Source organism: Mus caroli, chromosome 10 (genome assembly GCF_900094665.2).
Source record: "Mus caroli chromosome 10, CAROLI_EIJ_v1.1, whole genome shotgun sequence".
NCBI lineage: Eukaryota > Metazoa > Chordata > Mammalia > Rodentia > Muridae > Mus > Mus caroli.
The window spans coordinates 52,993,504-53,006,002 of NC_034579.1; the positions used below are offsets into that span (position 1 = coordinate 52,993,504).

Below are 12,499 nucleotides of genomic sequence, written 5' to 3' on the forward strand. Positions count from 1 at the left end.
CTGGCAATGGCCAGGTACAAGCCAGGAGTCAGGCCTCTGTGTAACACTCTGTCTCTCTATTTGCTCTCTCTCTCTCTCTCTCTCTCTCTCTCTCTCTCTCTCCTCTCTTCATTTCCCCTTTCTCTCTATCTATGCTCTCTCTTCCTACATGTCCCCAGCCTGTCACTTCCCTTCTTTCTCTCTTTCCTTTTCTGTACTTTACTGTCTTCTTCCTTTATCTGACTTTACTCTCTTCTCCAGACTCTGCTCCCTTCCAGGCCTCAAGTAAACTTCCTTTTATACTAGGCCTGTCCTATGGCTGACACATCAAAGGGACCCCTCAAACATGGGCCCACTAAGACACCCTCTCCTGCCACATCATACTGTGTTTATAAAGCACACAGCTTGGGAACACAGATTTAGGTTACCTCAAGCCCAATCACTCAACATGAAAAAGTTTTATAGTTTTATAAAGAAAGTCATATAAATAAAGGCAAGCTTAACATATATTCTGATATATGAGAGATGTAGTAACAGTAAAGCAGAGAAGCTTTTTATAGTCCTAGGACACTGCTGACATTTTGGGCTGTTTGCCGGTAGAAGCTGGTAGTCCTATAAATTAATAGATTCCAATGATTTTTAATCTATAGTTTACAGAATGTTAGTTCTGACACAGAGGTGAGCAAGATGCTGTTCTGGGACTAACCTAGTCCAAGGTAAGTGTATGCAAGGGCAAGGGGCACAGTAAAGAGACTGAAACAGCCACTCTTTGGGTAGACAAGGTAAAGTTTATTCCAAACAACAAAGGTTGTCTCTCTCAGGAAAAGCTGAGAGAAGGGAGATGGGGGAATATGTATCTGGGGGAGGAGGGGAGCAAAGAGCCAGGATGCTGGCAAGGGAGCTTTGAAGTGTATACAAGTACTTGTAAGTATGGACTGGGGAGCCTGGGGGCTAGCACAGAGCTGTAAATCCATTTCTGCCAGAGGTAAGGGAAATTACTCCTTTGGTAGATAGGAAACAGTTTCACAAGTTCCTAAGGAATGCAGGCTTTTATTTAACCACTAGAAATCCTCCACAGTCCAGGCTAAGTCTAAGTTAGATCCAATTTTGGAGTCAGGGGCATTTTGGGGGGATGGGTGGGGTACCCTTTGGATCTGACAATAAGGTATTTAACATCTGGAAATGCACCACTCTAACCTCTCCACTGCGGTTTTGATCAGTCTTTGCAGACAAAGATTCTTTTCAGCAGTTGTCGTTTACGACAGTTTATTCACAATCTTGAGACTATTACTTAAAAAAAAAAAATGTGTGTGTGTGTGTGTGTGTGTGTGTGTGTGTGTGTGTATACATGAGGACGTGTGTGCGTGGGTTCTACGGGGGTCAGAACCCGGATTTAGATAGATGCCTTGGAACCGGCTGCTGAGAACTGAACTTTGGTCCTTCAGAGGACCAACAAGCACTCTTAACTGCGGAGCCATCTCTCTAGCACGAAGAGATTATTACTTTTAATATTCTAATATAATCTGTTCTGCTCATTGTTAAGTCACAAAACAGGCCCCAGAAGGCAATTGTTGCTGACAGCGTCCTAATAGCCGCCTCGATTCTCACCCAAATAGAAACCTAAAGTCATCATTTCTCAAAACCTCGTGAAGCCTGTTTCTGTTTGCCAGGAAAGCCACCACTTCCTCCTCTGCCCCTAACCGTCAACTACCCCGTGAGGTGCATCTCATCACGTAACGCTAATATTTCCACACCGATTTATCTAAGCAGAAAGACACTGTCCAACCAATATTAATCTTTATTCTGCTGAAACCGGAGGCAATGATGACGTTTGTCTCTTTAGAAGGAAATCAAGTGTTGACCAGATGCAGCACCCGAAAAGGTCGGATTTATTTAGGGCACTGCCAGCCGCACTGCCATTTTAGGTCCGCTTTGTGACGTAGCACCAGTGAGATTTATAAAGCCTTTCCCGGGGAAAGGGAGTTCGTCTAGATCGTTTGCGAAACGGTCACGTGGTCTGGAGCGCGGGCGTGGCGGGGTGACAGAGAGCAGGCGCTCCAGGCCGCAGCGCGGCGCACAGTGATGACGCGCGCCGCACGCCCTGTCCCCATCCGCTCGCGACGGAGCTGCGTCACGGGTGTTCGGCGCTCACCTCCTGGAGCCCGCAGTCGCTGTAGGCCCCAGGGCTGGTCTGCCGCTCCCGGGGAGCCTGGTCCGCGGCGCGATGAGGCGTAGCAAGGCCGACGTGGAGCGGTACATCGCCTCGGTGCAGGGCTCCGCCCCGTCGCCCCGAGAGGTAAGCAAGTCTGGCCCGGTGGCGGTGGCGGTGGCGCCGGCGTCATGGCTCTCGGCGGCCTCGGCTCCCCGCTGGAGTGGAGGCGGTCGCGGGCGGCGTGGCGCTGCTGAGTACCGGAGGCGTGGGGACTGCGGCCGCCAGCGTTTCCTCTTCATGGCGATCCGCGGGCCCACTCGGGCCTGGCTTCCTCGGCCTCCGCTCCGTAGGCTGGCGTGGGGCGCTCTGCGGGGTTCGCCCGCCCGGCGCCGTCCGTCGGTCTCCCGGATAGCTAGGCCCTGTCACGGCTGCCGTGTCTCGCGGGGAGGCTGACACCGCACGGCGGTGGGCTTGCGCGGTTGTGTGGGTGGCTCCACGGACGAAGCAGGGCGCGAAGGAAGGGCGCGTCAGCATAAACGACACGGAAGGCCCATAATTTAAGTCTTCTAGTGCTGTGCCCCGCTTCCCCAAACCCCTTTTGGAGGCTGCTAGTCGGAATTCCTTCTAGGCGGTAGTTGCAATACCTTAACATTTCTAACGCTATTTCGCAACGTGTTTTGTGTGTGTGTGTTTAAGATCATTAACGTGTTGTGTTTTATTTTGGGTTCTTAAAGAGTGTTGGCCGGTGGAGAGAGATGTACAGAGGCTCTAGAGTCAGTTATTTTTTGGGCGGGGGAGGGGGTGTGTTGAACAATCAAGTTCTGCCATTTGTAAACTAATTTGGTACAGTGTAGACTCTTCATCAGTAAACGGCATTTTGACCTTGTTAGTGTTACCGAGGATGGTTCGTGTTAAACATTTAGGGCAGACTTTGAGATACAAAAGTCAGGACTTCGATTTTTGTTTACAAACGCCCAATTCAGTTGTATATTATTTTTTTTACATTCTGTCTCTGAGGGTTTTATGGTCATCTATATAAACCAAAGTTCGTGAACATACAAGTCAAATGGCATAATTTTTGTCGTTGTTACTTACTTTAAAGTCTCTTCTTTAGATGGCTTCTGCAGGCTAAATAATCAGTCCAGCAAATCTACAACCCTCTCCCCCAAAGCGATTTTAAAAGTCTCAAGTTCATTTAGTGCTGGTATGCCCAAAGTGGGTAATTTTACACCCAGTTTCCTCTGATGGATCAAAATCAGAATGCTAGGGTACAAGAGTTATGTGAAAGTGCTTTCAGGTTTCTGTCTATAAGGTGTACATTTTAGATAAATGTGTTTATATTTAGATTTAGGATCTCTTACCAGGATATCTAACATGCTTGAAGATATTTAGAAATCTAAAAAACAAACACTGAAGAACCAAGACCCTGAAATCTAAAAATGCCAACCATTTCAGATAAAGCATACTAAAGTATCTAATACTATTGTATTAATTGTATGTAAATGTGTAAATGGTTGTTAAATTATGTTAGGAACCATTTCAAAGTCTCTACATATTCAAATATGACTTTTTGAGTTGTTTTTCTTTGTTTTGAGACAGAGTTTCTATTATGTTCTGGAACTCACTGTGTAGACCAGGCTGGCCTCAAACTCACAGAGATCCACCTGCCTCTTCCCGAGTTCTGGGATTGAAGGTGTGTGCCACCACATCCTGCTACCATTTTTTTTTTTTTAAATATTTATCGAAGGTTGGTTGGGTTGGTTATTATTGATTTGGATAGTATGACAACTATAAAACATTTTTTGTTTTAACTAGTTCCATTGTTTTTGTTTTTTGTTTTTTTTTTGGACAGGGTTTCTCTGTATAGCCCTGGCTGTCCTGGAACTCACTTTGTAGATCAGGCTGGCCTCGAACTCAGAAATCCGCCTGCCTCTGCCTCCCAAGTGCTGGGACTAAAGGGGTGCGCATCATGCCCGGCTCAGTTATAATTCTTATTTCCAATTTTTTTTTTTTTTTGTATTTTTTAAAAAGATGATGCCAAACTCGTTCTATTAAGAAGTAATGCCACAGGCCCTTCTTTTCTGTGTTCCTGGTGACCTCTTTTTCTATTTATGAATTTGGTTATTTTTTATTTTTCATTTGTAGGATCTTATATTTGTCCTGTTAGTATATTTTTAAGGTCATCCATGTTGTAGCAGGTGTTGGGAGTCTTATTCCTTATTAAGTCCTTATTATTATTACTACTATTAATCATTTCTTTTAAAGATTTATTTGTATTTATATGAGTACACTGTCACTGTCTTCAGACACAGCAGAAGAGGGCATCAGATTCCATTACAGATGGTTGTGAGTCACCATGTGGTTGTTGGGAATTGAACTCAGGACCTCTGGAAAGAGCAGTCTGTTTTCTTAACTGCTGAGCCATCTCTCCAGCCCTTATTGTTATTCTTTAAATAGTTTTTCAGATGGGGTTTCTGTGTGTAGCCCTGGCTATCCTGGAACTAACTTTGTAGATCTGGCTAGTTTGAATTCAAGAGAGCAGCCTGCTTCTTCTGCTATAGTGGCATTGAGTGCTGGGATTAAAGGCGTGTGCTACCACTGCCCAACTTTTTTGTGGGGAGCTGTGAGTGGCTGAATATTTTAAGATAATTTATAAGATATTTATATAAGATATTTATAAGTTAACATTATAAGATAATATATTACCTTAGGTATGCCACATGTGGTTATTCATTCATTGTTGATTGACACTTAGGTTGTTTATATCTTTTGCCTAATACATATAATGCAACAAACATTGATATAAAAACATTTGAGTGCTTGCTCACCAATGTTCTGCTTGATACTTAAGCTTAATACCTTACTACATTTTATTTTGGGAGCGTGTGTGTGTGTGTGTATGTGTATGTATGTGTATGTATATGTATGTATATGTGTATGCTCACGTGTGTAGAAGTTAAAGGTAAGTTTGCTGCAGTTGGTTCTCTTCTACCATGTGAGGCCTAGGGATGGGATTTAGGTCTTTAGGCTTAATGCCAGGTATATTTACTTACTGAAGCCACGTTGTCAGTCCTAATTATTTTTAGTCTTTAAAAAAAATTTAAATTTATTTTTATGTGTGTAGGTGTACTGCCTACATGTATGTCTATGTATCTTTGTGTGTGCTTGTGCTCAAGGAAGCCAGAAGAATGCATCAGATCCCCTGCAGCCCCAGTTATCTTAAATACTATGTTCATATAGTTTACAAATTTATAGTAGCGATATATTTCTTCTACTTGTCCTAGTGAACTTGCAGATATATACGTTGATTGTATATTTTAATATGGTTTTTGAATAACTAAAGCTAATACTGAATTACAAGTTCGTCTGACTTAGCTAAAAATTTAAGGGGCTGGAGAGATGGCTTAGAGGTTAAGCACACTTACTGCTCTTGCAGAGGACACTGTTTTAGTTCTCAGAACCCACTTGGTGGCTCATAATTTAAGTTCCAGGGGATACAACACTGATTTCTGACCTCCTCCAGCATCACACAGGTATGTGGTGTACATAACCTACATGCAGACAAGTAAAATGGATAAATAAAGTGTAAAAAAAAATTTGAAAGTAAAATACAACTTGCTATTATCATGTCATGTTCAATTTTCAAATATAATCTTGTAAATCATTTGTAAAGTTGGGTAGCAGAAAGAGGTATTAATAAATTAAGACTACAACACATAAAAGATACGTCCTAATGCATAGTAGCTCATAACCTTAGGTAACCCCAGTTCATTTGCAGCCTGGGCTGTAGTGGCATTTCAGGTCAGTTTGTGCCAGAGCAAGAAGATGGCTTCAAAACAGAACCGGATTCTGTTACACGTGAACATTTGGTTCTTTCCAAAATATGGAGAAAGGTATTGCTTTGTTTAATGGGTGGGTTATCTAGTAGGCATTGCTTGAAAATTGATGGTTGGTTTTAGAAACAAAGGCTCCAGTGTATATATACTACTTGGAAAAATAAGTCTTATATTTCAAAGTAATTTTAGAGAAACTGAAAGAATATAGGGATGAAAATTTTATGAATCTCAAGTGAGAATAGCTTTTCTTAGCATATTACCACTAAAGTAAATAGCAAAGAAAACAATTTCATTGCTTAAGAAATCAGTCTTGAGCCGGGCGTGGTGGCGCAAGCCTTTAATCCCAGCACTCGGGAGGCAGAGGCAGGCGGATTTCTGAGTTCGAGGCCAGCCTGGTCTACAAAGTGAGTGCCAGGACAGCCAGGGCTACACAGAGAAACCCTGTCTCGAAAAAAAAAAAAAAGAAATCAGTCTTGCAAGCCGGGCGGTGGTGGTGCACGCCTTTAATCCCAGCACTTGGGAGGCGGAGGTAGGTGGATTTCTGAGTTTGAGGCCAGCCTGATCTACAGAGTGAGTTTCAGGACAGCCAGGGCAACACAGAGAAACCCTGTCTCGAAAAACAAAAAAAAACCAAACAAACAAAAAAAAAAAATCAGTCTTGCTTTTGTAACCCCTCTTCTGCATACTAAGTTATCAGACATTGAAGAAATGGGGGAGGGGGGAAGGACAGATGTTCTTATACATTCTAATACTGAATAGAACAAATGGATACAAACTTTATGGAGAAAAGTTGGTAATAGAAGGAAAAGGGTAAAGTTTTATATTGTTGGAACTATGAAACTGATCTTAAGGAAGTCATGGCTATGAAGATTTATGTGCTCTTTAGTGTGTGTTGAGTACCTACCACTGGTGGTTCTGTGGTTGTGACCAGGGTCTTCCTACCTAAGTGGGCCCTATAGTTGAAGGGATGGATTAAACTCCTACAAAAAACCAATCAGGACTGTGGGGTGTTAGCATAATGTCGTTAGAATGGTGGTGCCCTGACTGAGTCAGAGGACACTGAGAGACTAGCTGAAACAGTGCTGTATTCCCCTTGATGCATTCAGCTATAATGTTCTGATAATGGTTTAGGTTCATTAATTTAGACACGAGCTATCTATTTTAGTTCCCAACCCCACACCCCGCTTCTGAAAGATAATTGCTGAAACAGTCAGTAGCAGACTAAAACTACTATCTGTCACTAATGTCTGAACCAGTTCTATTAGTAACAGTCCAAAGATAGGTAAATTATCTTTCACATAAATAAGAACACACAAAAAAGATTGCCTCACCCCTTGAAAACAAAATTTCTCTACAAATACTTGTGTCTCCAAAGCCGCTGTCCACTTTTAGTTTTTAGTTTCATGTGCACGAGTGATTTGCCTGCATGTAAGTATATACACTTGCATGCTTGGTGCCTATGGAGGTTTGAAGAGGGCATTGGATCCTTGAAACTGGAGTTACAGTTGTAAGCTCTCATGTGGGTGCTACTCTTAGCCACTATTTCTCTACCCTCGAACACAATCTTGTGACTGGATTTTGGACTTGTCAGTTTATGCTAATAAAGATTGAGGGTATGAAATGGATCTCAAAGCCAGATGTGATATATATCTAATCCTATCACTTGGGAGGAAAAGGCAGGTAGATTTCTCAGTTTGAGGCTATCCCCGTTCTACTACTTACTGCACTCCACGATAGCCAAGGCTGCATAGTGAGATCCTGTCTTTAAAAAACAAACAAACAAAAAAAAGGCACAGGCCTTTAATCCCAGCACCTGGGAAGCAGAGGCAGGCGGATTTCTGAGTTCAAGGCCAGCCTGGTCTACAGAGTGAGTTCCAGGACAGCCAGCCAGGGCTATACGGAGAAACCCTGTCTCGGAAAACAAAAAAACAAGCAAACAAACAAAAAAAAAACAACAAAAACCTAAACCAAAACGAAATACCAAATTTTATTTTAGCCTTTTAAAATCCTTGTGTAAAACACTGGCCTGTAAAGAAAATAGTACGTTGACCAGGGAATTCCCAGTACCTTAATGGTTCTGAAATGCTTTCCCAAGGAGACTTCTTACACATGGTAGGAAAAGAGTGATTTCTAGTGTATGTCTCTTTCTCCAGAAAAGTTGTTTTCTGTGTACCTCTCTGTAGAGTGATGCCAGTGAATCAGTACAAAACATGCTGGGTAATACTTGGTGGGTAATACATAAAACATGCTGGGTAATACATGGCCAAGCATCCCTAGCCAGTCAGAGTGAGTGAAACTGTGTGTGTGTGTCTGTGTCTCTGTCTCTGTCTGTCTGTAAGTTCAGGCTGGTTTTGAGTTTAGGATGGCCTTGAACTCATGATCTTTTTGCTTCTATTTCCTGAGTGCTTAGGACTACAGATATGAATTACTTTACATGCCTTGAAATGTAGCTTTTGATGTCTGTTTTAACTATCCTTGAATTTATTTTTTATGATAGAAATTATAATATTTGGAACCATTAACTTTTAAAACACCAGGCAGCATTTTTTACCTTTTATATAAAAAAATAGTATTAAACTTGTTAGGGCATTCTTTTGTACTTTGAAAAAGTGCAATATTTAAAAATGTGAACAGTAAAACCACTCAACTCTTTTTTTTTAGAAGTCAATGAAAGGATTCTATTTTGCAAAGCTGTACTATGAAGCTAAAGAATATGATCTTGCTAAAAAGTAAGTACCAAACTGGAAATATGTTTTAATTTTTCATCCTTGTAATAGGAAAAATGCTAAAAACCACATTTTTCCTTTCAAGTGTATTCTGGAATCAGGAATTAACTGCTCTCAGACAATTGTTAGATTGAACCTCTAACAAGTATTTCTTACTGCTTTCTGTTTATATCTAGTGCAGAAATTACTTGGTTTAAAACACTTTTTCTAAAATTGCTCTCAGGTAGGATGAAAGAGCTCATTCCTGTTTGTAAATTTCTTCTTGGTTAGATATCTGGTGCTTCAGGTGGCTGGAGATAAGCAACACACAGACTAAGTGCTGACAGTTGAGCAGTTGCTGTCTTGTCAATAAGGCAAGAGACTTGCTGGTTCTCACTTCCTTACTCAGTAGCCTAGAGGTGGAAGTTCAAAAGGAGACAGATGTACTTAGAAAATATGAAAGCAGTGATAGGAAGAGGAGGGGACTTGGTAGTGAGAAAGGCTGCATGTAGCCTTGGGTTTAAAAGGATAGTTCTTTAATGCCACACGTAGTTACTTATCTCTCTGATGAATTTTATGTATGACATAATGTATTTATGTATACATTTTCTTGTTTAGACACTATTCTCTTAGTTTGGGAAACTTTAGTGTTTTACATATTTTCACTTTAAAATTTTATTGTTTGTAGATTATAATCATTTTGCTTATCTTATGTGAAATTCTTCAATGCTTTATTAAGTGTGATCAGGAAGAAAAAACATTTTATGTGTTCATTTCTGGTAGGTAGCAGTGGAAAATTATTTGAGGAATATAGCACTTGTAGTAAAATGAGGGGCAGGAGAGGTGGCTTAGTGGTTAGGAGTGCTCAGAGGCTCTTGAAGAGGAAGTGGGGACTTCCTAACACCCGTAACTTGAGCTCCAGGAGACCTGGTGCCACCTTCTGGTCTCCATGGGCACCAGGCACCATTGTGGCACAAATACTTTTATGCTGGCACTTAGATACACATAAAATAAAAGTGTCTAAATCATGAATAAAACAGTAAAATGTGTAAACATGTTATTAGCTCTGTATGGTCATTAGTTACTTTGAAATGAATATTTTTGAACTCTATGTTAAATAAGTAATGGTAGCCAGTAATTGAGCTACAATAAAATAATTGGATGGTTGCTTGGTTTAGGCTGTAATCTACTATCAGTATTTCAGTCTAGTTGTATTTTTATTTTAAATTATTTTAATGTACATACTAGGTACAATATATGTTTAATTTGTTATTTTTGTATTTTAAAACAGATACATTTCTACGTATATTAATGTGCAAGAGAGAGACCCTAAAGCCCACAGATTTTTGGGTCTTCTTTATGAAGTCGAAGAAAATATAGACAAAGCTGTAGAATGTTATAAGGTAATTATATGATTAAAGTACAGGTTATATGAGACTGGAATAATTAAGAGCACAGGCTGCTCTTCCAGAGGAGCTGGGTTTCCTTCCCAGCACCCACATGATGGTTCACAGACTTTTGTAATTCCAGTTCAAAGGCATCTGGCATCTCGCTGGCCTCCCTGACACATACAGAGTGCACAGACATACTACAAGCAGGCTAAAAAGCAGTACATGCTTAAAGGAAACATATGACCTTACAGGGTTGGAATAAGTAACCCAGGGTATGTAATAGATAACCACACCCATTTTATCCACGGAGTGAAAACAAACCTCAGCACTGCTAAGTGGCTTCGCTTGGAACATACTTGAGATTTTGAATATTTAAAACACAAATTTTAAGTCCATCCTGGTGAGATGGCCCAGCTGGTAAAGGCACCTGCTGCAAAGGCTGGCCATTTGAGTCTGATTCCTACAACCTGCAAGGTAAAAAAAGGGTCCCGTGGTACATACACCCCTGGAATCCAGAATAAATAAAAATGTAACTTAAAAAAAGGTCAGAGATAATGATTTCATTTATTCTTTTAATTTTCCTAAGTAATGCAAAAGTCATTTGATTTGTTCTTGCAAAAATTTGTTTTTGCTTTGTTTTTCAAGGGCATCTTATATAGTGCTGGCTGAACTAGAATTTGCTATGTAGGCCAAGCTGGTCTTGAACTCACAGATCTTCCTGCCTCTGCCTCCTGAGTTCTGAAATGAAAAGTGTGGCATATGGGGGCACCACACCACTCCACAAAAAACTATGGATGCTTGCCCAGCTTTAAACTAACATCATTTAGGAACAGGATTTTCAGAGGCTCAGCAGAAGACTGCTTCTACTCTCGTACTGAGTGGGGTCCCAGCACCCATATGGAACTGCTCAGCTACCTGTACTTCTAGCTTTAGGGCATCTGACACCCTCTTTAGGCCTCTTTGTGTACCTACATTCATGTGGGTGTTCATGTGCAAATACATATAATTTTTAAAAATTTAAAAGTCTTTGAAAAATAGATAATATTTAATGTGCACAGCTTTTTGATGACTTTATGTACTTTATGTATACAAGTTAAATTTTCTATTTTCGGTATTTTTTTTCTGACATCAGCGTTCAGTGGAATTAAACCCAACGCAAAAAGATCTTGTGTTGAAGATTGCAGAATTGCTTTGTAAAAATGATGTGACTGATGGAAGAGCAAAATACTGGGTTGAAAGAGCAGCCAAACTTTTCCCAGGAAGTCCTGCCATTTATAAGTTAAAGGTAAAGCCTCAAACCAAGAAACTTATGAATGGAGAAAACTACGATACAATCATTTTTAGTATTTTGAAGCTTAAATACTTCTTAGTAGCAACTTAACAGAAGAACATGTTCCTGCTTTCTTTAAGTAATCCCTTTAATACATTTCTGAGTGTTGTCTTACTGGGTAACATAAAACTTTACAAATGCTATCTCAGTTATTTTTCTGGAATCATGTTTTAGTGATTATACAGTTTCATAGTTTGTACAGTGTAGTTGGTATGGTTGACTGTATCATATTGTAATCAGTGGAAGTAAGGTGAGGGTGTGTGCAGCTAAGGTGTAAATGAAGCTCTGGAATAAAATCATTGGTTCATTAATTATCTACAGGTCAAAAGCTTAGAACTATTACAAAGAAATGTGTTGTAGCCTACCATAGTAGTGCATGACTTTAGTCCCAGTACTTGGGAAGCAGAGGAAATTACTCAACATTTAATGACTTTTCTCCCATATAGGAACAACTGTTAGATTGTAAAGGTGAAGATGGATGGAATAAACTTTTTGACTTGATTCAGTCAGAACTTTATGCAAGACCTGATGATATTCATGTAAATATCCGACTAGTAGAGCTTTATCGTTCAAATAAAAGATTGAAGGATGCTGTGGCCCACTGCCATGAGGCAGACAGGAACACAGCTTTACATTCAAATTTAGAATGGAATTCATGTGTTGTACAGACTCTTAAGGTAGGTGAAAGCTGTTTCTCTACAGTGTTCTAACACTTCAATTTCTTTCATTGATATAGCACAGCTATAAAATGAAATTTTTGCCAACCTCAATTTAAATCGATAAATTGGGAAAATAAATTTGGTGTGAGTCTTTGTGTGTATTTGGTATTTTTATTTATAAGGCTAATGTGAAAACTCATTTTCATAACCTATAATTTGCTCTGTGTGTGTGTTTGATATTTTTATTTAAAAGGCTAGCGTAGGGGGCTGGTGAGATGGCTCAGTGGGTAAGAGCACCCGACTGCTCTTCCGAAGGTCCAGAGTTCAAATCCCAGCAACCACATGGTGGCTTACAACCATCCGTAACGAGATCTGGCGCCCTCTTCTGGAGTGTCTGAAGTATAGCTACAGTGTACTTACATATAATAAATAAATAAATCTTTAAAA

At 40.3% G+C, this 12,499-nt stretch overlaps 1 protein-coding gene across 1 annotated transcript in view; it reads left to right on the plus strand.

The window, feature by feature from the left end:
• The first annotated feature begins 1,884 nt into the window (after positions 1-1,884).
• Positions 1,885-12,499, plus strand: part of LOC110302686 (E3 SUMO-protein ligase RanBP2-like) — a 50,487-nt gene continuing 39,872 nt past the window's right edge. The window contains 5 exon segments of the mRNA XM_029482969.1: positions 1,885-2,275; positions 8,629-8,696; positions 9,964-10,075; positions 11,196-11,348; positions 11,840-12,094. Of these exon segments, the coding sequence (XP_029338829.1) occupies positions 2,204-2,275; positions 8,629-8,696; positions 9,964-10,075; positions 11,196-11,348; positions 11,840-12,094 (660 nt within the window). The 5' untranslated portion in view covers positions 1,885-2,203.